The sequence below is a fragment of the Colius striatus genome, chromosome 12, assembly GCF_028858725.1.
Source record: "Colius striatus isolate bColStr4 chromosome 12, bColStr4.1.hap1, whole genome shotgun sequence".
Classification (NCBI taxonomy): domain Eukaryota; kingdom Metazoa; phylum Chordata; class Aves; order Coliiformes; family Coliidae; genus Colius; species Colius striatus.
Window position 1 is genome coordinate 19,106,668 of NC_084770.1, and position 24,697 is coordinate 19,131,364.

The window sequence follows — 24,697 nt, forward strand, 5'->3', positions numbered from 1 at the left end:
ATTTTCAGTTTCAGTCTGTTATCAGATTTTTTTTTCTTTAACAGCTTATTTTTACTCCTGCAACCACCGTGGCTGCTGTCCAGTCTGACATTCCAGTTGTCTCATCCTCTTCCTCATCCTCCTGTCAGTCTGCAGCTACTCAGGTGAGCTTGGGTAAATTTATTAAAACTATGTTCCAAAGAGTTGGGCCAAAATTGAAAAGTAAAGAATTATTGTGCTTACTGGTTATATACAGCTTCAGTGTCTTCTGTTTGCCATCATTACACATTTAGAGGTGATCCTTTTACACGTAAAGGTTGGATCCTGGACGTGACATTTTAGGTCTTTGTAATTAGCTCTCATCTTCATTACTATGACTAGCTTCGAGTTATCAGTTGAATTTGTATCAGGTTTTCACTGCTCAACGTATTTGTTTTTCATTTGGAAAAAACATATATCATTGTACAGATTTCTACAGAACATATTAGTCACAGTCTTCCACTGTGTAAAGTGAACATTTATCTAATGGATTTGTGCCCTTGTGGGAGAGCTTCTCATCTGTCTTAGCAATTTCTTTAAAAGCCTTTGATAAGCAGGCCTTGTTTAGAACCTTTTAGAAATCCAAGTGAATTACACCAGTTGAACATTCTTTGACCTTATATTCATTGATCCCTTCATAACATTCTAATATATTTGAAGGCCTTAAAGATGTGTCACTGTTCTGAGATAATGATAAATCGTTGAAGCCTGCTTTCCCTTTGCTCTTCCAGTAGGTATGTGGGGTGGGCAGAGCTTGCTGGAATCCAGCTGTGTATTTATGCAAGATGTTGCTGAGCAAACTCACCATGTTTTAAGTTCATAAGCTGAGCCTTCATTGAAAAGACAGACTGTTTCTTCAGTCTTGAAGTTACCCTGCCTCATTGTCATTTCTCACAGCTGCCTGTCTTTCCTCCAGATTGTGCAGATCAAGTTTCAAAGTGCAGAGAGGTTATTGGATGGGCTAGCAGCTCTTTTTGCATTTGTATCTTTATCTTTTGCATTCAGAGTAGAGCTGTCAATAAAGCATATCACCTTACAGTCCTGATCCTTCTGTACCACAGGGCTTTACAGGTCTACTTTGCAGAGGTCTCCCTGGCTGTGCAACAGCGTTGCAGAGGGACAGTGGAATCTCAGCCCAGACCACAGTGACCATATTCAGTCAGATGAGCTGCTGTGGCGACCCTGCCAAACTCAAACTGTTCTCTCCCCTCTCCATGTTCAGTACTGCCCTCTCGCCAGATGTTATTAATCTTGGTTGTCAGATAGTTTCTATAGCAGCAATGACATTGCACAGATCCAGTTTCATCTGTAGCTGGTGATGCAATGTAAAAGCTTTAACACTGGTACACTTTATTTTCCTTAACTTGGGGTTTCAGTCAGCTGGGTTTAGAGAAATCTCTTTGCTTACTTCGTATAAGCAAACCTGGGCAAGTAAGCCATGCCAGTTAATGAGAGAAATGCAATTAGTTACATACATAGATGTGTGTGTTACACTTAGGCAAGATGTTTGTGAAGGTACAGTATAGTGATTTCACAGTATCATCTTCCATGTAGAAATACCAGAGGAACTCAGAAGTTCATCAATGCTTAGCAGTGTTTGTGGCACACCTAACACAGCTGTTACTGACACTTCTCTGCTACTTATTCTTCTTCCTTTCTATTTTCATGCTTTTTTGTTTTTATATGTGTCCCTCATGTATGACCTGGACATCCTAGAGTAGTTACCTTATCTGTTAAGATGTGGTGAAGGTTGATCTGTAGTCACAGAGATAGGATTGCAGGGTATGCCTCATGCATGCCAATAAGGAAGCAAATGTCTTTAGAACAGGGTTTGAATGCATCCTGTAGTAACACGCTGAACAGTGAGAAGTAAAATGTAAACTAGCTGTTCATTACACAAGTACTAACTGTTGAATGAGGAAGGAATTATGTCATCAAAATAATGGATGGTGATAAAAGTTAGTCCTCTTTTTATGTAAAGTATGATGTAAATTAGTGCTTCGAGGGTAGTTTTCAATCCTCAGAAATAAAATCCCAGCCCAGCACGTGGGATTGGAAAGCTGGGATCATCATGTACAGAATCTGGCTGTGATATCACAGACATGAGTGAACATAACCCCCGACTGATTTACATTTCAAAAGGCAAACCTTTTGTTTCATGTGACATTGGAGGTGTCAGGATGACAAGATTCGTTAGTATTGCTGGAGAAATAAAGGGCTCAGGATGCTTATTCTTCCCTAGATTTTGTGGCTTAAAAGATATTTGATGTGCACATTTTTAACTTCTCATATATTTTGATGATATGGGCTGAGAAGCTTTATGTGATGTTATTTTTTTACTGTTTCCACCTGGGTGTTTGTCATAGATGTTTACATGGTTTGGGTTTTCCTTGTTTTGCTCACTTCCCAGGTTCAGAACTTGACATTGCGCAGTCAGAAGTTGGGTGTGTTGTCAAGTTCACAGAATGGCCCACCAAAGAGCAGCGGTCAAACTCAGTCATTGTCTCTGTGCCCTAATAAACCTGTCCCCGGTTCCAAGGGCAGCCAACCAGATCCCTCAGAAAGCAACAGAAAAGGTGAGAGCCCAACTCCAGAGTGTCGGAGTACACCAGTCACACGGACGTCAAGCATCCATCACTTAATAACACCAGGTAGGATGAAAGTGGAACTGTAAGAAAGTTCTTGTAATTAAAGTTAACTTGTATGTTTTGGTTCTATCCGAGTCCAGTGCTTTCTGACCAGATTCTTTTAGGTGTTCCACATAAACAGAGTTTAAAGCTTAATGATAAATGTACTTATTTGTTTATATTGGATGTTACACAGGCTTTTGATTTAGCAGAGTGATACAGCAACGTTTTTACATCACAAAACAAGCACAACATAGCAATACACAGTTGAATCCCAATACAAACGTGATGCTCATTCCTTGTCTCTCTGTGTGTTCGTTGTCAGGACACATTGTCCCCACTCTCTAGGAAGGAGTACATGGGCTGAAGCCACCTCAAGCCTCTTGCTTTCATCAAATTCTATTTTGTTGGGGTTCTTTTTCTTCTATCCTGTCTGTGTCATCAGAATGTTCTTGTATCAAATACTTTTTGTAAATCCATAGGTAATAATGCCCTAGAATATTAGTATTTTTTGTTAAGAGATGAAATAAGCATGCAGTTGGCTAGGTAGGCATTTACATTGTAGTGTATTTGCCTTTTAGCTTTGTTATTTTGTCAAAGGAAGGGTGGTCAAGGCAATTGGTCTGAATTCTGTGGAATTTAGCTCAGCTTAATGGCAACTTTAAAGGAAGGAGTAAGACTGCGAGGCAGTCGTTCTTCAGGTATTGACTCCTAACACTCATAGAACTCATTTCTGTATGGAGAAAAGTCCATTTTCAGTAGCAGAATAAATAATTAAATAGACAACATAAATGAGTTGTTTCTCAAGTGGAAAAAACAAAGCAAGAAGAGGTTTGCATGTGGAAGAAAATGTGTGTGTGCTGTAGGGAATTACTAGTGGACCGCTAGTTCACTTAAAGATGATGTGATATCTCTGGAAGCTGCACTGTTTTTAGATTTGTACCTTTCAGTTTGTGTGTTCAAGTTCAGGCAAATACTTTGAAAGACTTTAGTTCATGCTGAACTCTTGGGATTTTGTTTAGTCTCTTAAAATGATATTACATAAACTTGAGCTTGGCAGTTATCAACAAATCCTGTTGATGGTGATATCTCTCTCCCATTCTAATCTGTTTCAAAGCAAAGGTTAAGTCCATTTAAAGTTGCATGAAACTCTTAAATAAGCAAAAGCTGGATCAGCAGTAATCTTAGAACTAGCACCAAAAGGATAAGTTGAAATACTTTCATATAGAAAGCACATCTATGTGTATATTTCTGTAAAAAGCACAGCTATGTTCCTTTATTCATAGCTGCATTTTGAAATGATATACTCCCCTAATAAATTGTTCTTGTGTACTTGTGTACTATACACTGCCAAAGAAGATATTTCTCAACTTAGATCTGAAAGGTTAAAGAATTTGTGCTGGTCTTGCTTTAAAGTAAAAACTTCCTTTCTTTTGCTATTTTCATAATGTTCTGTGGGCTTAAGGAAATAAATACTAATTGTCATTTTTTTCCCCCTCCTCACAGCTTCGTATTCTCCATTGCAACCTCATTCTCTAGTAAAACATCAGCAAATCCCACTTCATTCCCCACCTCCAAAGATATCTCATCACCAGCTGATATTGCAACAGCAGCAGCAAGTCCAGCCAATTGCACTTCAGACTCCTTCGGGTCAGGAACCTCCTCCGTCACAGCACTGTCTACCCCTCCCAAGCCATGGTCTTCCTCCAGGTCCCAGCGGTGTCCAGTCTCATTGTTCACCTATTCATATTCATCCCCCACCTCTGACACTGTCTCCTACTTCATCCCAGTCAGCTCAGCAGTCAGTAGTGGTCTCCCCTCCACCTTCTCACTCTCCTAGTCAATCGCCCACAATAATTATTCACCCTCAGGCACTTATTCAGTCACAGGCAAACTCCCTTGTGCCAACAGCTCTTCAACCGGAGCAGACTGCTCCTCAGCAACCCACTGCAAATCCAGTTCGACCAGTTGCACAGCCACTTAACCTTCCCTCTCATCTTCCTCTTCCATCTTCCCCTGCTGTACATATAGGGTCAGTAGATCAGCCCAGTTTAGTTTCCCCAGGGCAACAGATTGTGTCCTCAACGCCACACCAGCAATATTCAGCCTTGCAGTCCACACCTATCCCTCTTGCAGCTCCTCCTCAGCTGTCAGCATCTTCAACCCAGGTTCAACAGCTGCCATTGCAGTCTGTGCAGTCTTTACAAGTGCAGCCTGAAATTCTGTCCCAGGGCCAGGTTTTGGTTCAAAACACTTTGGTTTCTGAGGAGGAACTTCCTGCTGCAGAAGCTTTGGTCCAGCTGCCATTTCAAACTCTTCCACCACCACAGACTGTTGCAGTCAACCTTCAGGTGCAGCCATCAGTACCAATTGAAACTCCCGTGGTAAGTGGCAATATTGCAGATCTTTATTCTTTAATCTCCACTTCTCTAAAGAGCTCTAAATCTGGCCTGATGGCTTCAGAGGGAGATAAACCAGGTGCTAGACAGAGGACCAGAAGCAGCCCACTGATTACAGAAATCAGTGGGCTTAAACAATTCTTAAACTTGTTTAAATTCTTAAACAATAGGCATTTTCCTCTCATTTTTTTTGTTTATTCTTTTTGTAATGGATCATCAGTCAAGAGTATGAAAGACAGGAATCGTGAAAGTGACACTTCTTAACCTAAAATCTTACCTCATAATGAAATGGCAGCATATCTCCAGATTCAAAAAGCAAGCAAAATACATGTCAATGCTCAGGTCAAAATGAATTTTGATAAATATGCCTATGGACTGTAAGCTTTACCTCTTTCTGTTATACTACAGGAAATGGAAATTTTGAGTAGGAGAGTCCTTTCTGTACTAGGTGTGAAGGTGTAGAGTAGATTATTAAGATAATAGAGTCCTGGGTGTTTAATTTTGTGCTGTCATTACATAGGTCCTCTTAATAAAAGAATTGGGGAATTTTTGATGCTGTCTTGGTGTTTCCCATCATTGGAATTTAATTTAGTTCAATGTTAATCTCAGACATCTGCAGTTTGTAACTGAAGCTTTCAGCTTCACTCAAACTGAACTGAAACCTCATACAACTAAGTATCAGTGAAATGAAATGAGAGATGCAAATAAGGCTGACATTTAAGATCCATTGCTAGGCTTCAGTGTTGACTTGGTAATGAGACTAATGTGAGCAAAAGCATCAACAGCTCCTGTAGGCTTTTGTCAGGCTATTAATGGGTTAAGGAAGAGGGTGAGCTATTAATTTTGATTTATGTTAAGAGGATAATGATAACCTCAGCTCTGATATTTCATTTGGAAATTGAGCAAAATAGTAGAAGCCAGGTTTGCTTTTGTGAAGGTGGTTTAACATCCTAATCTGAAATGGCTGTCAGTAATTCATAGAATCATAGAATTCACATAAATTTATCTTAACAGTTTAGAGGAAGAGATCTCATAATCTCTTACGACCACTAATGCTTGATAGTCTTGGTGTACTCCTGTGAAATAGTGATTACCTTGCTGTGTAAGACAGAACAATTTGCAGACTTGTCATTATGTTACAAAGCTCACACTTTTACAGAAGTGTCCAAATGGCTACAAATGTCTGTATAAATAAAAATACAGTGAATGATGAAGATAAGACATTGAAAAAGTCAAGTTTTCTGGTCTGATAGAACTACACTGCTTTGTTCTGCTAGTTTAACAAAATACTTCAGTTTTTCCTCTCGTAGACGTTGTGAGGTTCCTCGGAGTTCATTGTTTTGGGTGCAGTTTGGAAACTGGTATTTTATTAGCAGATGAGCATATTTTAACATTTGAAGTGGTCATCTATTTTAAAAAATGTATTTATGCAACTCTTTTAAGGTATTAAGATAGAATGGAAATCTCTCTAAAGCAATAGTTTGTTGGATGCAGATTTACCAAGTGGAGAATGTATGTGAAGAAGAGATGCCTGAGGAATCAGACTGTGTCCATATGGCCAGAACACCTACACCACCCACTTTGTCTCCACCAGCCATTACGCTGGGGAATGGAGAGGTGCTGAATTCAGAAGATGCTTTGTCAGGTGAGAGCAAATGTCAAACTAAGGTAACTGTTCTGCTTAGAGATTTGTACTAGTTCTGGATGTTTTAAAATAAAACTCTGGGCTCTTCTTTGTAATTTAGTAGTATTGTTTTTAAAGTAAATATATAAATATGGATGAAATAGGTTTGAAATCCATGTGATAGAATGAGTGATTCAGTCTCAGATGTAGCTTAGATATGCATTTGTGTAACATGGAGCACAGAGAACACTTGTTTTGAGCTCTTTAGCCTATGTTTTTTACAGAAGTCTCAACAGGAGTGTCAGTCTCTAGTTAACCTTTGATAGCCGTGTAGTGTGGGAAAAATATGCTGACTTGATCAGGTGCAAGGATTGATTTTGCAGAATCAAGAGCAGCAATCAGAAGTTGCTATTGGAATGATTGACTAAACTGTAGGATTCTTTATGGCACCATTTTTTTGAAGGCCCCACTAAGGAGCTGTTCTAATGCAAAAGCTACTGTGGCCATTTTTTCCTTTCTTCAGTGAATTGCAAGATGCCTAAGCCTGTACCAATTGTTGTCCTGCAAGTTGATGTCACTTTTCTGATGTGTGAAATATATATAAATATATATATTAAAGTATATGCTCATTCTGTATATAGTTTAGTCTGCTCATATATGCTGTACGTGTAACTGGGTGCTTAGTGACTTGATGTTGTATATACTTGTGACCCTGCAGGTACCTGTGGCTCAAAGCATCCCTGAAATTGAATTATCTCTTTAGAAATACCTCAGCTGCTCAGTCCTGAGGATCCAGTGTTTGAAGATACTGGCTTATGCTTTATGGGTTTGTGACTTGTGTAGGTAGTTAATGGCCAACTGTGCTTCTAGCTAACAGGTACTGAGTAAAGGAAACTGTTTACATAGGAACTGTTCATTTGTGGAATAGTCTGTCAAGGAAAACCATCCTGTTTTGAAAGAGAAAACTATAAACCATAGGGAGAAGCCTGTGTTAGCAAATGATGGGTACAGAGATGGGTGTGTTTATCACTTCATATTTCTAGAACTGTGAGCCAATGGTATGTGATGAAAAGTATGTGGTGAAAACATAACATACTTTGTTATTTTTTTCAGAAAATGGGGGACTGCCTTCAGTGACATCATCAGTCAGTGCCTCGGTGATTAAATCTCCATCTGATCCTTCACATGCCTCTATTCCACCACCACCTCTTTTGCTTCCAGCAGCAACAACAAGGAGCAACAGCACATCAATGCCCAATAGCATTCCTAGCCTAGAAAATAAACCTCCACAGGCTATTGTTAAACCACAGATCCTGACCCATGTTATTGAAGGCTTTGTGATTCAGGAGGGGTTAGAGCCATTCCCTGTAAGTCTAAAAGCTGCTATGAATATTTACTACTGATTTTTGAAACAAACTTATTTGTAAGGATTATGTTATATGTGGTTAGTAGCTGTTTATATCTTGACTCATTTTTCAAGTGTTGGTTTTAACCCTTTTTCCACTGATTGGTAACTTGATTTCTTACAGTATTCAGTACACTTGTGTACTGTTTGTATTGTCTGACCTGTGTTCAGAACTCATGCTAGTGTTTCGCTTGCCAGAAGCACTGCCTGACAAGGTACTAAATGAAAACAGGCATAGTGAGTAGATAGGCTGTACTCACAGATAACTACAAAGAGTGATTTTAGGCTACTATTCGCAATAGCTTTGATTTACATTTGTCTGTCTCCTAGATACCTCAATTTGATATCTTCATTTAAACCTCTGATATGAGTCTGTGTTAAAATGCTAAAATCCTGTTGTAGAAAGCATTGGCAAGCCTCTCACAGAGCTTGATGTACTTAGTACTGTGTCTGGTAAAAATTACTCTTGACAATTTTAAATCCACAAGTGGGCACTTTGACACCCATGAGGCTGCCTTATTGAGTAATTTAACATGTCTCCCATTTTCCCATTCGTTCATTTCTCTAGATGTAATGTGTTACTTCCTTTGTTAAATGTAACTGCAGACTCTTCAGAGCAGGAGTGAGTTTTGAGAAGTAGTGCCAAAGCTCTAAATACCATACAATAATGATTCATTGGTACGGAATAGAAACTGATTCTAGTCTCAGTTACAACTGCTAAGTCATAAATACTCTTTTCAATTATTCATTGTTCAGTTAATCACTGTTGCTTTGCTTTTATTGCAATAGGTAAGTCGTTCATCTTTGCTGGTAGAACAGCCTGCAGAAAAAAGATTGCTAGTGGAGGGTCAAATCATGAGTGTTGTGTGTGTTGAATCAGACTTGCAGAATACAAAACATGCAGACAACTCATCGGACACAGAGATAGAGGATATGATTGCAGAAGGTTTGTAGTTTTTGTTTAAATATGTTTTTTTCCCTTGAGTTGTGTATGTATTACAGAATCCCATCTCATCCGTACTTCTGGAATTGATCTCCAGTCCTTAACGCTATCTCTAATAGAAGCTATTTTCAAATGGTTTTTACTAGCTACACAACATAACAGCAGTTGCTGTTGATGCACAAGAATGCAAAGAAATGATGCACTTGTTCTGCTTAGAATACAGTGGTCTCTGGTGCAACTCATGAGATAAATTGAGTTCCCCATGCAGTAGCCAACATCATCATCATGGATTTTTTAGAACTCAGCAATCAACTATTTTGAGCATGTTCCACCACTGTTATTGTTCAAGCCCAAATGTAGGTAGCCTCATGAGTGTTATGAATTGGAAATTCAACTATGTCTTGGTCCAGAAAAGCAAAGTTATTATTTAATCACATTTCTGTATAAATTCATCCATTATTTGAAAGTGCAGAATTTTTCAGCCATCTCTGGATTTTCTCTTCCACAGCTTGAACAGTTGCACAGGTGCTGGTCTTGGTGATATGTTTAAATTGATCTTCATGCAACTCTTAGTTTCATTTTCTTTAAAATAGTTATTTTCCCTCTTTCATATCAGAACTCTAGTGTAGGAAGGGACAAATACAGTGGCTGCTTCTGCCACAGCAGGGAAATGGCTGGAAAAAGTCAGGACAGCGTCTGAGCAGTAGCAAGTGTCACCATAGCTGTGCTTCAGCTACTTCCCACTCCAAGCATTTTAACTTTTTGCTTAATTAAAACAGTCCATCTCCCTAATCTTTTCCCACAGGAGCTTTCAAGAGAGCAACAGCAATGGCAGTTTGTTAGTTATGGTGGCTTCTGCTTTGGTGGATGGTACTGAAGTGCAGGGGGAAGTTGTTTGCATCCATTGTGTATCCTGACAAATTAACTCAGAATTTAGTCTTTTCGATTTATTAGGTTCTGACATATATTTTATACTGCCATGATTTATACCCATTACTGCCTCTAAGTGTACTGGGTCACACCCAAGTCAAGGATTGCAGACAAGGTAAAAAGCTTGAGTGAGAAAGCATTCTTAATTCAAGAGTGTTGGTAGTGAGGTCAGGCAGTCACGGTTGGAATTTTTGTTCAAGGCTGATTAACTTTACCAAAGCTCAGACAGTATGGATCCACTTAAAATTAAGTGTAGATTTTTAGTTGTAGCACTGATTTTTAGTAGGAGCTGGTTTAGCTTAGAAACATCACTCAAAGGAAATAAGGATTGGTTGTTGTTTTCCTGTGTGTTGATACATCTGTGCAAAAAAGTCAGGAACTGTAGAAACAATGCCTGAAAATGAAACATAAACCATGATTTTGTGGATGAATATGTGTTTGCATTTACTAATGTATCTCTGTACAGTCCAGAGCCCTTCTTCATTTTGCAGTAACAACATAGTTTAAGCAGTGGCAGATATTTGAAGTGCTTTCTTCTGAAACTTTCTTTCGATTCTGTTGCACCTAAGTTGTGTACTTAGAAAAATGAAGAAATAACTTTTACAGAATCTATTTTAAAATACATTACACAATATTCTACTGTAAAATAATTTGAGGCCCATACCAAACTCTTCACAAACCTCCATGGTAGACAGAATTTTAGAAGGCAAGCATCTGGCATATTAACAGTGGAGTGTTGCAGCATGACTGGGAATTTTCCAAACCCTTGTTTAATTAATTTAAAATTACTGTTATTTTTTTGTTATCATCTCCCAGGGAGGACTTCCATTTAAGTAGTTCTTTCAGACAGAAGTCCAGTGACATGAAAGCATCAAGCACAAGGGGCTTTAAAAAAAAAAGAGTAATGTGATAAATTGTATGAGAGCATAGACATCCATCATGTGATGTATGTGCTGTCTTCTTGCCTTGTACTGCCTTTTGGGCTTTTCTGCTTTTTCTTTCACTCATGCTTCTCTCAGCTGGTGTTTGGGTTCTTCACAGGGAGTAGGAAAAGTGCCTCCTCATCTCATCAATAAAAAATAACAAAAATGTTCTGTATCAGTAGAGTGTAAACTGGTAGATACTAGAATTGTTTTCTTATACACAGCTTATGTTTTTAATAGGTAAGATTCAATGTTTCACTTGCTTTCAGAAGTCCCTTTGATTGTAGCAGTTGCTTACTCAAAGAAAGAATTTTAAAAGGTGAATGCATCATGTCATTGCATTTTCTTAATGAACTCCATAAGCAATTAATGGGGACTGTAATACTACTTTTTAATTGTTGTCCGTGTTTGGGGGTGTACTTGGTCATGGATGGCTTGAAATTTGACCAAAAAATGGTTAATTTCATTGAATAACTTAACTGAAGGTCAGTAGGGTTTAGTTGGCTCAAGGTCTTTTCCATAGAGAATGAAATCTGTGACTTGCTTAGCTTTCCATGATTTTCTGTTAATCAAAGTATTTAATTAAATGTGCTAGATGCTGGAAAACCTTCTCCCTGCCTGCCTGAGATAACAAATTTGTATCATTGAAACTAACTCCTGTATACATCATTCCTTTCTTCAGAGGGACTGGATGAAATTGAAAATGATCTTCTGAAGTGTGAATTTTGTGGGAAAATGGGATATTCTAATAAGTTTCTGCGGTCGAAAAGATTCTGCTCCACATCCTGTGCCAAAAGGTACTTTATGTAGTTATTGATTATCATTATCTGGGTAATGAAATAGCACCCAAATAGTGTCTGGTGTTGAAAAATAAAGAAACAGTAAGCTGTGACTGCCTTCTACCTGACTTTGCAGAGTATATAGATACAAAGGACTATGGTAGCATATAGTACATTGCAAGGATGTAGACAAAGGGAATTACAGGGACATAGTGGACCCCTTTCCGTGAGGTGCTGTAAATGCAGTCGGGCATATGGGAGGTATGCAAGAGAAATCCATTAAGGTTCACTAAGTGTTTGGAAATTGGTGCAGAGGATCATGGGCCACAAATTCTTACATACTTCTCATACTCCTATTGTCTTCCCCTTGATGTTGGCCAATGCTGAGAAAGAATGCTGGGCTAGGTGGACTTTCTTGATTTTCTCTGATGGTAGGAAAAAGCCCCATTGGATTGATCTTGGTGTAACTGGAATGCTGCATAGACAAAAAACATTCTGAAATGGTTTTAGGAACAGTGTAAAAATTCTTGATTTGTGTAAAGTAAAATAGAAATAATTAGAAACATGGAAAATTGGACTAGATGATCTCTGGAGGTCCCTTCCAACCCGACCATTCTATGATTCTATGATTCTTTTCATCTACTGAAAATAGTAACTGGTGCCATTTGCTTGTACATGGCTGGCAGAGCAAAGTGGCTGGTTTCTGTTTCTCTTTCAGTTTAGTGTTTGGTTGGGAAGAAAAACAGTCAACATCTGAATGCAGAATCTTCCATCACTACAGGTGGAAGACTGATACTTAATCCCACATGGTTTAGAAATGGGGAATAGTTTCCCATTTCTAATCACCACCAAGTTCTTTTTTTGCCTGTGTCCCTAGACCACTTTTCTCTTAGGTCTGCTCCTTTTTTAATTCCCAGCATGGGGCATTTCTGTTGTCAGCAGTAGGAATGGGTATGTTTGATTTGGTACTTGTTTGGGACACTGCTGGCAAAATAAGAAGGGATTTTGCCTCCAATCCTCATTTGACTGGGAGTCAGCTAGATAGAGAAAGTGGCAGCAAAAGATATAACGTGACTTTAGGCTTCCAGTGGGCATTTTAGAGAAGCAGGGTTTACACTATGTGATAAAATGCAAAGGTATTTCTGTCATGGAAAACTTCTAAGAATGGAAAAGACTGACATCTTCCACAGATGCTGGAGATATCTTTGTGACACTTGTTGTTGTCTTTGATTAGGCAGCATTTCTGTAGACAACAAAGTCATTTGACTGTTACTTGCTTGAATGCAGTCCAAGAACAAAAGAACCCCAAACCTATTAGTGCATTATTGAATATATCTTACTTCTTTAGGCACAGCCTTAGTTGCACTAAGAAATTTGGGCTGTTTCCATCAGACAAGACCAGTCGCTGGAATCGGAAGTCAGATAGCCAAAGTCTTGGGCGACGCGGGCGTCGGCCGAGCGGCCCTGACGGGGCGTCACGGGAGCATTTTCTTAGACAGGTCTGTGGAATATTTGCTTAAAACTATGGCATTGTTTTGGGAATTACCAATAAAATATAATACTGTAGTGTATTTGTACTGCGTTTTCCAGCTTCCAATTACTTATCCATCTGCAGAAGAAGATGTGGCTTCTCATGAAGACGCTGTTCCAGCTGCCATGACCACCCGTCTGCGAAGACAGAGTGAAAGAGAGAGAGAACGTGAACTTAGGGAGCTAAGAATTAGGAAAATGCCAGAGAATATTGACTTGTTACCTGTGGTGCAAGCTGACCCATCAGTATGGACTGTGGATGAAGTTTGGGCCTTCATACATTCTTTGCCTGGTAAGTGCAGTAACTTGTTCCTTCTTTTTAATGGTAAAGCTCCTTGCTTTTTAGCATTGCTGTGATGAGGAGGTGGTGTAAGAGCACTAGTGTACTTGTCTGTTGGTGGTAGAAACTGCAGTGTGATTTGTTTCCTCTTGCTTGTTCCTTCAGCACAAATCCCATGTTGATAGAACTAGTCCCACTTCCACTGTTGTGCCCCAGCTGATGGGAGTTCAGTCTGACTTCTCTTAAGAGGTCAGTAGAGAGATCAGACTTACTTCCTCCCTTTTACATTTCTTTCTTCTCCTCCCTCCTTACGTTCTGCTTATTCAGTAGAAGCAGCAAGAAGGGAGTCATTTTCCTTTATACAACTGAAAAATTTGAAAGGTCTGTCCTGAAATGTCCTTAAAGAATAAGCAGGTTTCTGCCGTGAAGCTAAATTTTGTTTTGCGTAGCTTTGCTCAGTAACTGAAATGTAGAGAAGTTCTGCATGCTGGTAGACACAGCTTCTCAAAAAAACCCAATCTTTTTGTCTCCAGCTTTTCTTTAGCTCAATATTCACTCAAAAGTCATAAGCCTTAAGATTTCACACACCCTCCTTCCCAAGGATGTCATTCTGTCTTACCTGACACTGTCATCTTTACAAGTAACAAGGCAAGTCTCCATAACAGCAGTCATACAAGAATTTTTGCAGCTTAACCATGTCACTCACATGTTGAAACCTTGAAACCCACTTGAAGTTTGTTCCTAATTTGTGCTGGTACTTATTTCATCTAGGGGGAAGAGACAGCAACAGTTTAGGCCCCAGAAGAATTCTTTTCTTTCATCACTTGGAAGATTAATGGTCTTTCACTCACTTCCTGTCCTTTTTGTTTTCAGCTGATTTGTTGCACAACAGCCTGTTGCGAAAATGTTTAAGAATTCCCAAATGTGCTTGGATGAAGGAACTGAAATACATTCAACTTTCATCCTTTGCTTTTCCAAAACCTTTTCCAACCTTGAATGTTACGACCACTACACAGTAATAATCCAAATGAATTAAGGTTTGGATGTCGATACTTCCTTCCACGTTTCCTTGCTATTTGTTTCTGACACATTTGTAAATCCATTAGGAAGACAGACCATCTACTCTTCATAGAATTTAAATCTGAACCCACAAGAGGACATGAAATTAGCCAGTTGTTCTCATCCTGGATGGAAAAGGAGTTTTTCACAGTATTTTCAGATCTCTGTAATAGTATGCTTTCACAACGGGGGAAAGTAGAACAATGCCCAAAAATATGCTTAACTGAGATTCAGAGGTGGGGCAGAAATGAAAATGTGTCTGCAAGGCTCTGAGACAAATGAAGAGACCACTGGGTTGAAAACAGAAATAAATATGAAAATGTGGCTATGGGCAAAGAGCCTTCAGATAAAAGAGCTGACAATGAGTGCTCTCACATTGTTAGAAGGCATTTGTCCACATAGCAGAGCTGCCATAGAGCCAGGCATAACTGACTGTTTCTGCTTAACAGGTGTCCAGAGCATTAAAGCCTCCTTTTGAGGAGCCTTTAATTTCCACATTGTTCTTTAGTAACCTTTAGTTGCTTGGGACAGTCTCACCTATGGAGTGTTCTCTTTGTTACGTTGTAGGCCTCAGTAGCCTGAGATCATGTTATTTCATGTTCAGAAAAAGTGTTTATTGTTAAAAAAGAAATCCAACTATTTTGAAGTTGTGAGGTGAGTTACTGCTGTGTGTAGAATATTTGCTTGGATAACTGATAGTAAATGTCTTCCTGAGACAGTTATGCTAAAGCCCATACATCAAAATTCTGTTTACTTAACCCGGTGGTAGTAACACAGAGATGGAATTAACACCTGATGGGAATGGTGGCCCTGTGAATGTTCTCATTGAGTAGTACATAGCAGTAGAATGTGCATGCCTTTTTACTGCTGGAAAGAACCCACTGACTTGATTGTTTCAGTGGTGTTTTGCCAACCTCTTCCAATTGTGAGATCATGGTGATTGTCCTTCTAATGAAATGAGAAAGCTGTCTTTGCTAGGATTTGGCATTTCCAGTGAGTAATTCTCCAATAATTACACTGCGATTAGAGGCTGTAGTAAAAATTAGTTTCAGATTATCTTGTAAGTTCCCATCATAATATTGTACTGTTGGACATCCATGGAGTTCTACAAGCCAAAGGGATGAGCACTGCAAATTGTGTAGCTGAAAAGCTGTAGTGTGGACAGAGTCATTGCATCTGTGAATGGACATTTCTAACCTAGTAATTCTTTTATCTGTTCCCTTGTAGGTTGTCAAGATATTGCAGATGAATTTAGAGCACAAGAAATTGATGGGCAAGCACTCCTCTTGTTGAAGGAGGATCACCTTATGAGTGCAATGAATATTAAGCTTGGACCCGCATTGAAAATCTGCGCACGTATCAATTCGTTGAAAGAATCCTAAGGGGTGAACATGAAGGTTTAAACAAAAGTTTCTCAGTGACAGAACTGACAGTAATATGCCAACATCTTCACTGTGGCATGACAGTTACTGTGATGTTTTGTTATCTATGTGGGGCTTTCCCCCCATAAAGACTTTCAAATGTTACTTTTGATTATACCAGGAAGTCCTCTGTAGTTTCCAGCAATTCATAGGTTCATGGTAAAGCCTGAGTAGTACTTTCAGTTGAAGTGAGAGTTTATGAAAAAACATGAAGTGAAATATGATAGGTGATAGGTTAAATATTCCCCAACAAGTACTTTGTCTTGTAAGTTTAATACCCACCCCAATCAAAATGCCATCGTGCTGTATTTGGAAAGATTTTTTTCCCACATACAGCAGTTTTTTGGACTGAAATAACAGAACTGTCCACAGACCCTGTGGAAGCACTAGTAACAGTCAAATGCTATGCATTTAGTTGTGCTCTCTGAGTTTCTTTTAGTCTTGAGCAGATTGTTTGTAAGGGGTAGGTTGGCAGCCAGTTTTCCTTGTGTGGGCTTACCTTCATGTCTTGCCCCTATAGTATTTTCTTGAAGTCTGGAAATACTGTAAACCATGTCTCATCAAAATCCTCATCATTGGGCTACTGAAATGCAATGGCATGACACTCTTGCCAGAGGTAACTGAAGCACAAGTTACTTTACTCTTTGTATGCTGCTATGCACTAAGAGGGCATTAAGTTGTTAGGTTTGTAGTTTTGCATGCTGCTAGTTAAACTAGACCAGCAGTTCTCAAACAGGGCTTCAGAGTGGATCCTGAGAAGGTGTGAGAACACTCAGGTCTCAGGTTCCCAAAGGCTTAGGTGAGGGGCTGAAAACTGCAGCCAGAACTAGCTCATGTTGAGACAAGTGTACTTTAAAGACTGGAGGTAGAGAAGGAACACCATAGCTCAGATGCTCTTTTTCTTGATACCTCTTCTACCCTATCTTTCCCTGTAGTGCTTTCCCATTGCCTCAGTGGAAGCTTCCAAGCACCTTTTATTTGTCCACTAGCTAGGTTGAGATGGGCCTGCAGCAGTCTGAGGAAGGAGCACAGTAAGTTGCTCGAAGAAGTCCTTTCAGAGCTTGGTGTAGGCACAGCTGCTGCTGCAGTGAGGGAGCCTGGAACTGCACGTCAGCAGTGGTGACGACTCTGGGAGAAATCTCTCGCGGCCCTGCTTTGTCCCTCTGGCAGGAGAATGTTAGTGTCTCCCTCCATCTTCCCTCTCACTCCTCTGTGGAACAAACAAGTGTTTCCCCAGAAGCCGCTTGGGCTCTGAGGCAGTAGCGTTGTCTCGGCCTTTGCTTCCCTCCCCATCACATGTGTACGGGTGTTCCTGATGTGCTTTGTACTTTCTGTACCGTCCCTTTTGCGGCTCCATTCCCCATATGTACAGACCTAGATCCCTAAGCCATTGTTTAGGGAAAGAAAGGCATATGTGCTGATAGAGTCATTGTGTATATTTGAACTAAATATGTGTGTGTATGTGTGTGCAAACAATGTATTTTGTATTTTATGCAAATCAATGCATAATATATGATTGTGTAGAGAGATATTCAGGGGGGACTGCAAAGTATTCCTGAACAGAACTGATCTAAAGTTTGAGAACTGCTGACCTAGATCAAAAGGAGTCAATGCACACACACTGAAAGGAAGGCTTATGACAGATAGATTAGTAAGTATATTATTTAGCTAATGACCTTAAAGAGTAAATCGAGGTGACAGGAAAATCTGTGCTTCATTTGCCTTTAATTAGACTATTGCTTTGTACTAACAGACTTTCTACCGTTATCTTGAAGGTCAACATTAGAATCATTGTTTTTAATTACAACTTTTGAGCTTATTAATAGCAGATGTAATTAATATTTTTATGAACCACTGAAGCTCCAAGTTAGGCTGACCCCTTGCTGTTACGTGCTAGTGTGTGGTGAAAGCCCTTATCCAAACGGCACCAAAGGCTTTAGAGAACTCATTCGTGTCTGGGTTTGTTTTGGAGGGAGGTCGCTAAGCACTTTCTAATTTGTTTTTTCTGTCCTCAGTTATTGTCGTAACATAAACTCCTTAGTTGAAGGTTCAACATTTGGCAACGTTCATTTGAAAGATATTCAAATGACAGAGACAGTAGGATCCCATTTGTAGCATTTTCTGTAAGATACACCGTGTAGCATATCTGTAACATACGTTCTAAAGGACACAGTCTGTTTTGATGAGCTAATTGAAGACTAAAGATATCTTAGATATTTATCCTTTGGCTTTTGTCTTAAAGTTCTATTATTTTTATACAAAAATTTCACTGGCTAATTTTTAATCTGCCTTCTGATTGTACTGTTCTTTGGCAATGTAAAAAATAGGTATATGTAGATGGGATTTGATAATGGCTTAAGACATATTTGAAAACTGTGGACTTAGGAGTCTTACTTAGACCTGCAGTTAGTCACAGTGTTGTTACATGCATGAGAATTTCATGACTGTTTTAATTTTGCTTTACTAGACAGCTTTCAGGAGACCTTCTACAGTTAGTGTTTATATACACTTCTCAGACGTAATCACTGATGGACACCAGGAGCTCAGAGCAGACCTGATGAGTGCACATCTGCTGTGCTTCTTCTGATACACTACCTTTTCTGTGGTTTTGGGAGAGCTACAGGTAGTGATTTATGCTTTAAAGATTCGTGAATGCAGCAGCTAAGAATGTGGCCCTTATGCACATTGAAAGTGTTTTTTTCTCCTTCCCTGGTTTTGGCAATAAGCAGACACAGCTATACTAACCTATATTGATAGAAAGGCCCGGGTATTGGAGTGTGTGCCAGCAAAGCTGTGTCAATAAAATCAGTTCAAAAAAATCCAAACAAACCAGACCTGCATGTGAAAGTAGGCTGGGAAACTTAGAACTGCAATTGGAGTCCACTTCAGAAGCTTTTGAATTAGCTCAAAAAAGCCATATAATACCTGGGAGCACTATTCCTCCAGAACCATTTTGCAGAGCATTCACTTGTTTCTCTTCAGGTCAGTGAGGTTTTCCCAGGCTTATACTGCCATCTCCCACAGCTTTCCCCACTAACCAAGCTAGACCCTTTTGCAGAAGAGGAAGTATTGCAGATTTTAATTGTCTCTTTTTTAACACTTGTTGCCACTGGATGTGTTCACAAGCAATCCTTGCCTGGGGTTTTGTTCTGTGCACTCAGACTGCTGTTGTTGTGAGCTGCCTCTCACAGTAACCCCTGCAATATTTCAGTTCCTATAGAAAGGAATACAGGATGCCCTGGGATCTTAGCTCAAAAGGGAGATATGTTGCATGGCTTTTCCCCTTTTTCTCCCCTGCTCTCCATCCTGCTGCTTAATGCAAACTGTAGCATCAGCTCAGGGCAAAACCCTTCTGCTGTCAAGATTTCTTCCAATAGAATTCTAACTGTTAACACTCAGCTTCAGAGTTAATTTGGAGTTTTAAAGTAAAGCACCTGAATGGTCAAAATGGGATACGCAGACTCCTCTGCTTAGTCTGGCTCACATCACACAGCAGCCATGCATTGCAGCAGAAACAGAGAACTCAGCCACCTCCACTGAAGTGCTCCAGTAGCTCTAGGCTGCTCCTTGTTCAAAACCAGGCATTGCTGAAGAACTGATAATTTCTCCCAGCCAACCCATATTGCCTCATGTTTGGCACATTCCTAAGACTTTAAACACTTTGCTTCTAAAGAGAATAAAAATTAACCATCTTAGCCAGTTAAACTGCCAGTTGTCTTGGATGACCAGGGCATTTTTGAAGGGTTGTAAAAGGCTGCATTGTAAATCCATTCTTCAGCCATTAATCCATCGTTACTTTTCCAGAAATGAAGTTCTTGATGGAGGGTAAAACCTTTGCTAGATTTGTCAATGAGCTATCTCAAATAGAAGGTTTATATCCTGCAAACATCCATTTCCTCATTACTTTTCTGTGAAAGCAGTTTGGGGGTTTTTCCCCTAACTTTTTTGTTTTTAACAAATCACAAGTGGAAATCCAGCCTTTTTGGATAGAACAGATGGAGTCCATTGTAACTGCAGATGTGGCAGCAAGAGGAAAGGAATGGGATAAACCCAGACATTTGAGCAGGTCTATGATTGGTTCTGTATCTCTTCTTTATCCCAACATTGGCTGTAAGGAAATGCTCAGCTCTAAAGCCATTTTTTAACTGTATTTTGAATAGAAGTTTGTGGTGAGACTTTACTGGGGGCAGTGTGTCGCTGCCTGGCAGCCAGTTACAACTGAGGCCTATTTCAGATGACTCTTTCTTGTTTTAATATTGCAATATCAATGCAGAAACATACAGCTGAGTTGCTTAAGAAATTTCTTAACACAGTGGCAAATGTATTGCTCTAAATTATCAAAGGACTCAGTGGCAGCTCTATTGTGAGCCCTGGTTTTGCCAATAATTATCCATATAATTTACAACATGAGTAGTTCTGAATGTATTGAGACTATTCATATGAAAATCAAGCATGTATGTAAAAGCTTGCAGGGTTATTTTCTTACCAGTATTGCAGAGAGATGTCCTGTTACTATGTATTTAGATACATAGTTGTCACTCATTAACCAGACTTTTACTCATCAGTTGTGTTAGGCTTTAGAAAATTACTCTGCAAAAGAACAAAGCTAGGATACTTTTGTTTTTTTACATTCACCCAAATTAGTTTATTAGAGATGGAGAGAAACCAGCTAATTTCAATTGAAGGTGTTAATTGCTCCTGGTGAATTTATTTTTAAGTCATTCTTGCACAGTGAGCTGTAGTTTCAGATGGGAAATACTGTGAGGAGAAAGAAATATAAACTCATGAAATGCTTATTTAATTTAAGCTACACCTAAATTAAGTTCATTTTAAAGGAATTTACCTTTAGTCATGAGAATTTCTTCAGACCCTGTCAGTTCTGTGTAGTTCCATCCAGTGGATGGCTTTGCAGGTAGTGACAAAGAGATGGTAATTGGTACAGGTAAGTGCCTGTAGATGCTATGTCTGCTTTTTTTCAGAGAGCTGTCCCTCATGTAGTGAGAGCTGAGGGACAGCCTGTGCCTGCAGCTGGAGCCTGGGACACCAGCTGAGTGCCAAAGCAGCTAGCACACACTGCCCTGACCCACGGGAGTTGGGCTCATTTATTTGACCATCCTCCTACCTTCAGAGGAGCTCCACCACCTGCCATTTCCTTATCCCTATAGGTTTCTAAATGTGCTTTTAGCCCTGTTGGGTGTCACCTGTGTTGGCTGAAGCATTTTGTGTCCTAGTTGTCTGCTGGGTCTCATGGTTGGCACTTCAACCTGTATTCAAGGCCCCCATCCTAGGCTGCTGTGGAGGTTTGTGCAACCTCTGTGTTAAAACTCAGACACACCTGCACACTCACTTCAAGGTTGTGTGCATTGTTTACTTCTACTGAAGTGGAGGAAACAAAATTCAGATATACGAATATTCTTGTAATTGAAGGTATGTGGTAAACTTATAGACCAGCTTTTGTAACCATGGGTCTGACTTTCCCAAAGCACACTTCTAGGAGTCAAGTGTTAGGAATCATGGATTTCAAGTTTAAAAATTCAACTTCCAGTGTGTATCAGCTTCCTGCTGGATTATCCAGAATGACTGTGTACAGCAAGGAGCTAGAAAAGGGAGATGTATCGAGATTTTTTCCACCTAGGAGTGTTTGTAATTTGAGCACAATTGTACATTCATAGAATAGTGATGATGAGTATCATCTAAGTGCAATACATGAGACTTATGGAGCGGTTTAATTGTGTGCTAGAAGCACTATGTTGTTACGTATGGTTGTTCACTCAGTACTGTTCACAGGTACTGAAGCAGGGTATCCTTGCTGATGGTGGATTAGGCCAGAGCACAAATATCACTGATTCATGAGGCATAGCTGCTTTGTGGGTGAAGCCTGGTCATCCTTTGTAAGACTGGTGCTGCCCTCCCCTCCCTGGCCACGGTGCTGGCAGCCAGGCTGTTGCCATCCTCTGGTGGCTTTTTGCAAAGTCCATGTTTGAAAGCAATGAGATATTCTGCATACTCAGCTTCTTTTTTAAGTAGGCTTTGTGTTAGTGTTAGCAAACTGGTATTGATCAGGAAAGATGTGTGTAAAGAATGAAGGATTTTACTAAGCAGTGCCAAATACTTCTGTTTAGAGTTGAAAATCTTATTAAATTGATATATTGATGTTTAAGGGATTCTTTATATGAGGGAAGGATGGAACTTTCTCATGAAGGGTTAATACTTTAGCTGCTGTTACCATTAATATCAAATAATCCTATAAGAATTAAAGACTTTAAAGTATTTGAATGGTATAAGGCCATTAGTTGCTGGCACAGCACAAGAAGTAATGCACAGAGGAGATGCAGCAGTGGTTGGCTGTAGTTGTTTCAGATACTACCACCTTCCTAGCACAGCTTGTCTCCTTCCGCTGGCAGTGAAACTGTAATCCTCCAGAGTAATGATTTAGGGTTGTTTATCTGGACTCGAGGTTCAGCATTAGGACTTCCCAAAAGCACCAGAGAAAAGGAGATGCATCAAGGCAAAGACTGAGTTGTCAGGAGAGTAATGGGATGAAGATTGCACAACTGGTGTCTGCCTCCATGAAAAGTCAAGGATAGAAGTGAGATTACCGAGAGAACTACTGTCCATGTGTCTTAAACCAGACCCTTAGCAGGCCCAGGTGCCACAGCTGGGTGCTGTGTGAAGACCTGTGGTGCCACTGTCACCAACTTAGTGGGGGCAGCTACAGCCTGAAGGTTGATGCTCCTCAGCACTTTCCCCCAAAAACCATGTAGGAAGGAATTTAATAGAAGGCAGTGATGTAGCACCAGTACATTAATATTTGCTCTGGCTGCATGTTGCAGCTTCCTGTAAAAAGTTAGTAAAAAAAAACCTTCTTAAAATGGCTTTAGAAGCACTGCAGCACCCAGGGGAATTCTGCCAGATGAGGGCAGATGCAGTGGAGTAAACTCAAATGATGGGTTCAAAAGCTGAAGCACACTGATAAATATGCTGCAGCTTTACCCCACTTCTTGCAGTTCCAGTTCTGTGTATGTTAATGAATCAGGAGGGTGAGACTAACCACACAAAACAGAAGCATCTGAAAGGTATGTGCTTGAAAATAACACTGCCTGTCTCTGGTGTTAAATGAATTCTCAACCAGGAATTTTCCCCTGCCTCCCGACTCTGGAGGGATTAGTTATTACATGATCTTCTGGAATGCCTGGTGCATTGCTCTATTTGAGATATTTGCTGTTTTTTAACTGGAATTAGGTTTTGTAAGTATTTTGTCAACTCCATTTCAGTGGGTGGCCAGTTTATATAAACCCTGAAGAAATGCTGTTGTCAAAAAAAACTCCCTGCATTTGGACGTGGTTTACCCTGTAGCATCTCGAGTGCTGATTAACAGCAGTGACAATTTGAGAGCGGAGGAGTGATGCTTAAGGTAGTTTTCCAAGTTAACGTTGTGTGTCCTTTCCTACTCTTTCACATGGAAATAGAATTTCCTCCAAATACATTTTCCAGCACAAAGGATAATCTGTGGTGCCAAATGCTAAGCATTGCCTCCTCTTATTGCACTAGTTTTAAAATTCAGTTTTTGATCATTTATTGTCCTTTTCACAGCCTTTTTTTTCCCCTCAAAACCATTTTCTACTGCTTAAAAATGCCCTGATTACATCACTGAGACCTCCAAGAAATATACCACAGCCCGTGGGTGAAGGAAGCACTGTGTGAGGTGGAGTAATAAATCAGAATGATAATTGGACTGTAATACATTGCAGAAATGTAGGATTAATGTACGATCGAGGTGTGATGATGTATTCTTATGGAGTGATATACAGGAATATTCTTTTATGAGAAACGTTAGCCCATGTAGCATTAAATTCTGCAATTAAATGTCTATAATTGATACATAATAATGTAAATGATAACCCAAAATGAGATTTTCCAGTTGAAGAGCACACAGTGAACTGTGTACAAAACACAGTCTTCACTTGCTGAAACAGTTTTTTTAAAAAGCACTTTCTTATTACCACCTAGCATGTGAAAGAGGTTTAGATTCTCTCATTTCTTAGGCTCTGTAGAAGTGACGTTTCTTTAATCTGTCTGTTACTGGGTAAATTCATCATACAAATGCTGAAACAAAGCACCTTATACTATGCTGCTTAAACTTGCTTGTAATTGCACCTTTTGTTATAGGCAGATTTTTCTTAATGAGTATTCTGGTGTGAATCCTTGTTCACCTGTGGGTCTGGGTGAATGATTAACCAACCTGCAGCATCATTGACTTACATAGTTTCTGTTTCAATACATTGTGTTGTGAGCTCAGTGCTTCAGAAATAAATGCTACTTCCATTTGTCTGCCTCCGTTGTGTTATCATTTATTTCCCTTCTACAAAATTAAATCAAGACCTTCATAAAACTGTAAGAATTTGAAGAGAGTGTTTTTGGTTAGAAGCCTGTTTCTTCCCCTACTGAAGGGAGTTCCACTGCAAATTAAACGATTTAAAATTTTTTTTTGCTTTAAAATAAATGCTATTTTAAGCCAGGCTTGAGCCCTTGAGCATTTACATATAGCAACTAACTTTGTTGGTTATTGCTTTAGTTATTTACTTTTCAATATGTACATACATCAGATGAGCAGTAGCAATGGAGTACTGAAGCATCCTCACCTCTCCTGTAGTTGTGGCAGTTGCACATCTTTGTATTGTGTAAAAACTTGTATTTCTGTAGGAGTTGTAGCTTTATATTAGCTAAAACAATGTATTTCTTGTTGAACAGACAACCAC

General features: G+C 39.6%; 1 protein-coding gene across 6 annotated transcripts in view; it reads left to right on the forward strand.

The window, feature by feature from the left end:
- PHC3 (polyhomeotic homolog 3) overlaps window positions 1-24,265 on the forward strand; it is a 33,961-nt gene extending 9,696 nt beyond the window's left edge. For 3 of the 6 annotated variants that reach the window (XM_062005650.1, XM_062005651.1, XM_062005653.1), the window contains 10 exons: window positions 45-143; window positions 2,429-2,669; window positions 4,152-5,029; window positions 6,539-6,689; window positions 7,782-8,035; window positions 8,863-9,019; window positions 11,552-11,666; window positions 12,997-13,147; window positions 13,239-13,470; window positions 15,745-24,265. In XM_062005650.1, the coding sequence (XP_061861634.1) occupies window positions 45-143; window positions 2,429-2,669; window positions 4,152-5,029; window positions 6,539-6,689; window positions 7,782-8,035; window positions 8,863-9,019; window positions 11,552-11,666; window positions 12,997-13,147; window positions 13,239-13,470; window positions 15,745-15,899 (2,433 nt within the window). In that variant the 3' untranslated portion in view covers window positions 15,900-24,265. Of the gene's footprint in view, window positions 1-44; window positions 144-2,428; window positions 2,670-4,151; window positions 5,030-6,538; window positions 6,690-7,781; window positions 8,036-8,862; window positions 9,020-11,551; window positions 11,667-12,996; window positions 13,148-13,215; window positions 13,471-15,744 lie in introns of those variants that run through there. The other 3 variants (XM_062005652.1, XM_062005654.1, XM_062005655.1) reach the window with 3 other exon arrangements.
- Window positions 24,266-24,697: the final 432 nt, after the last annotated feature.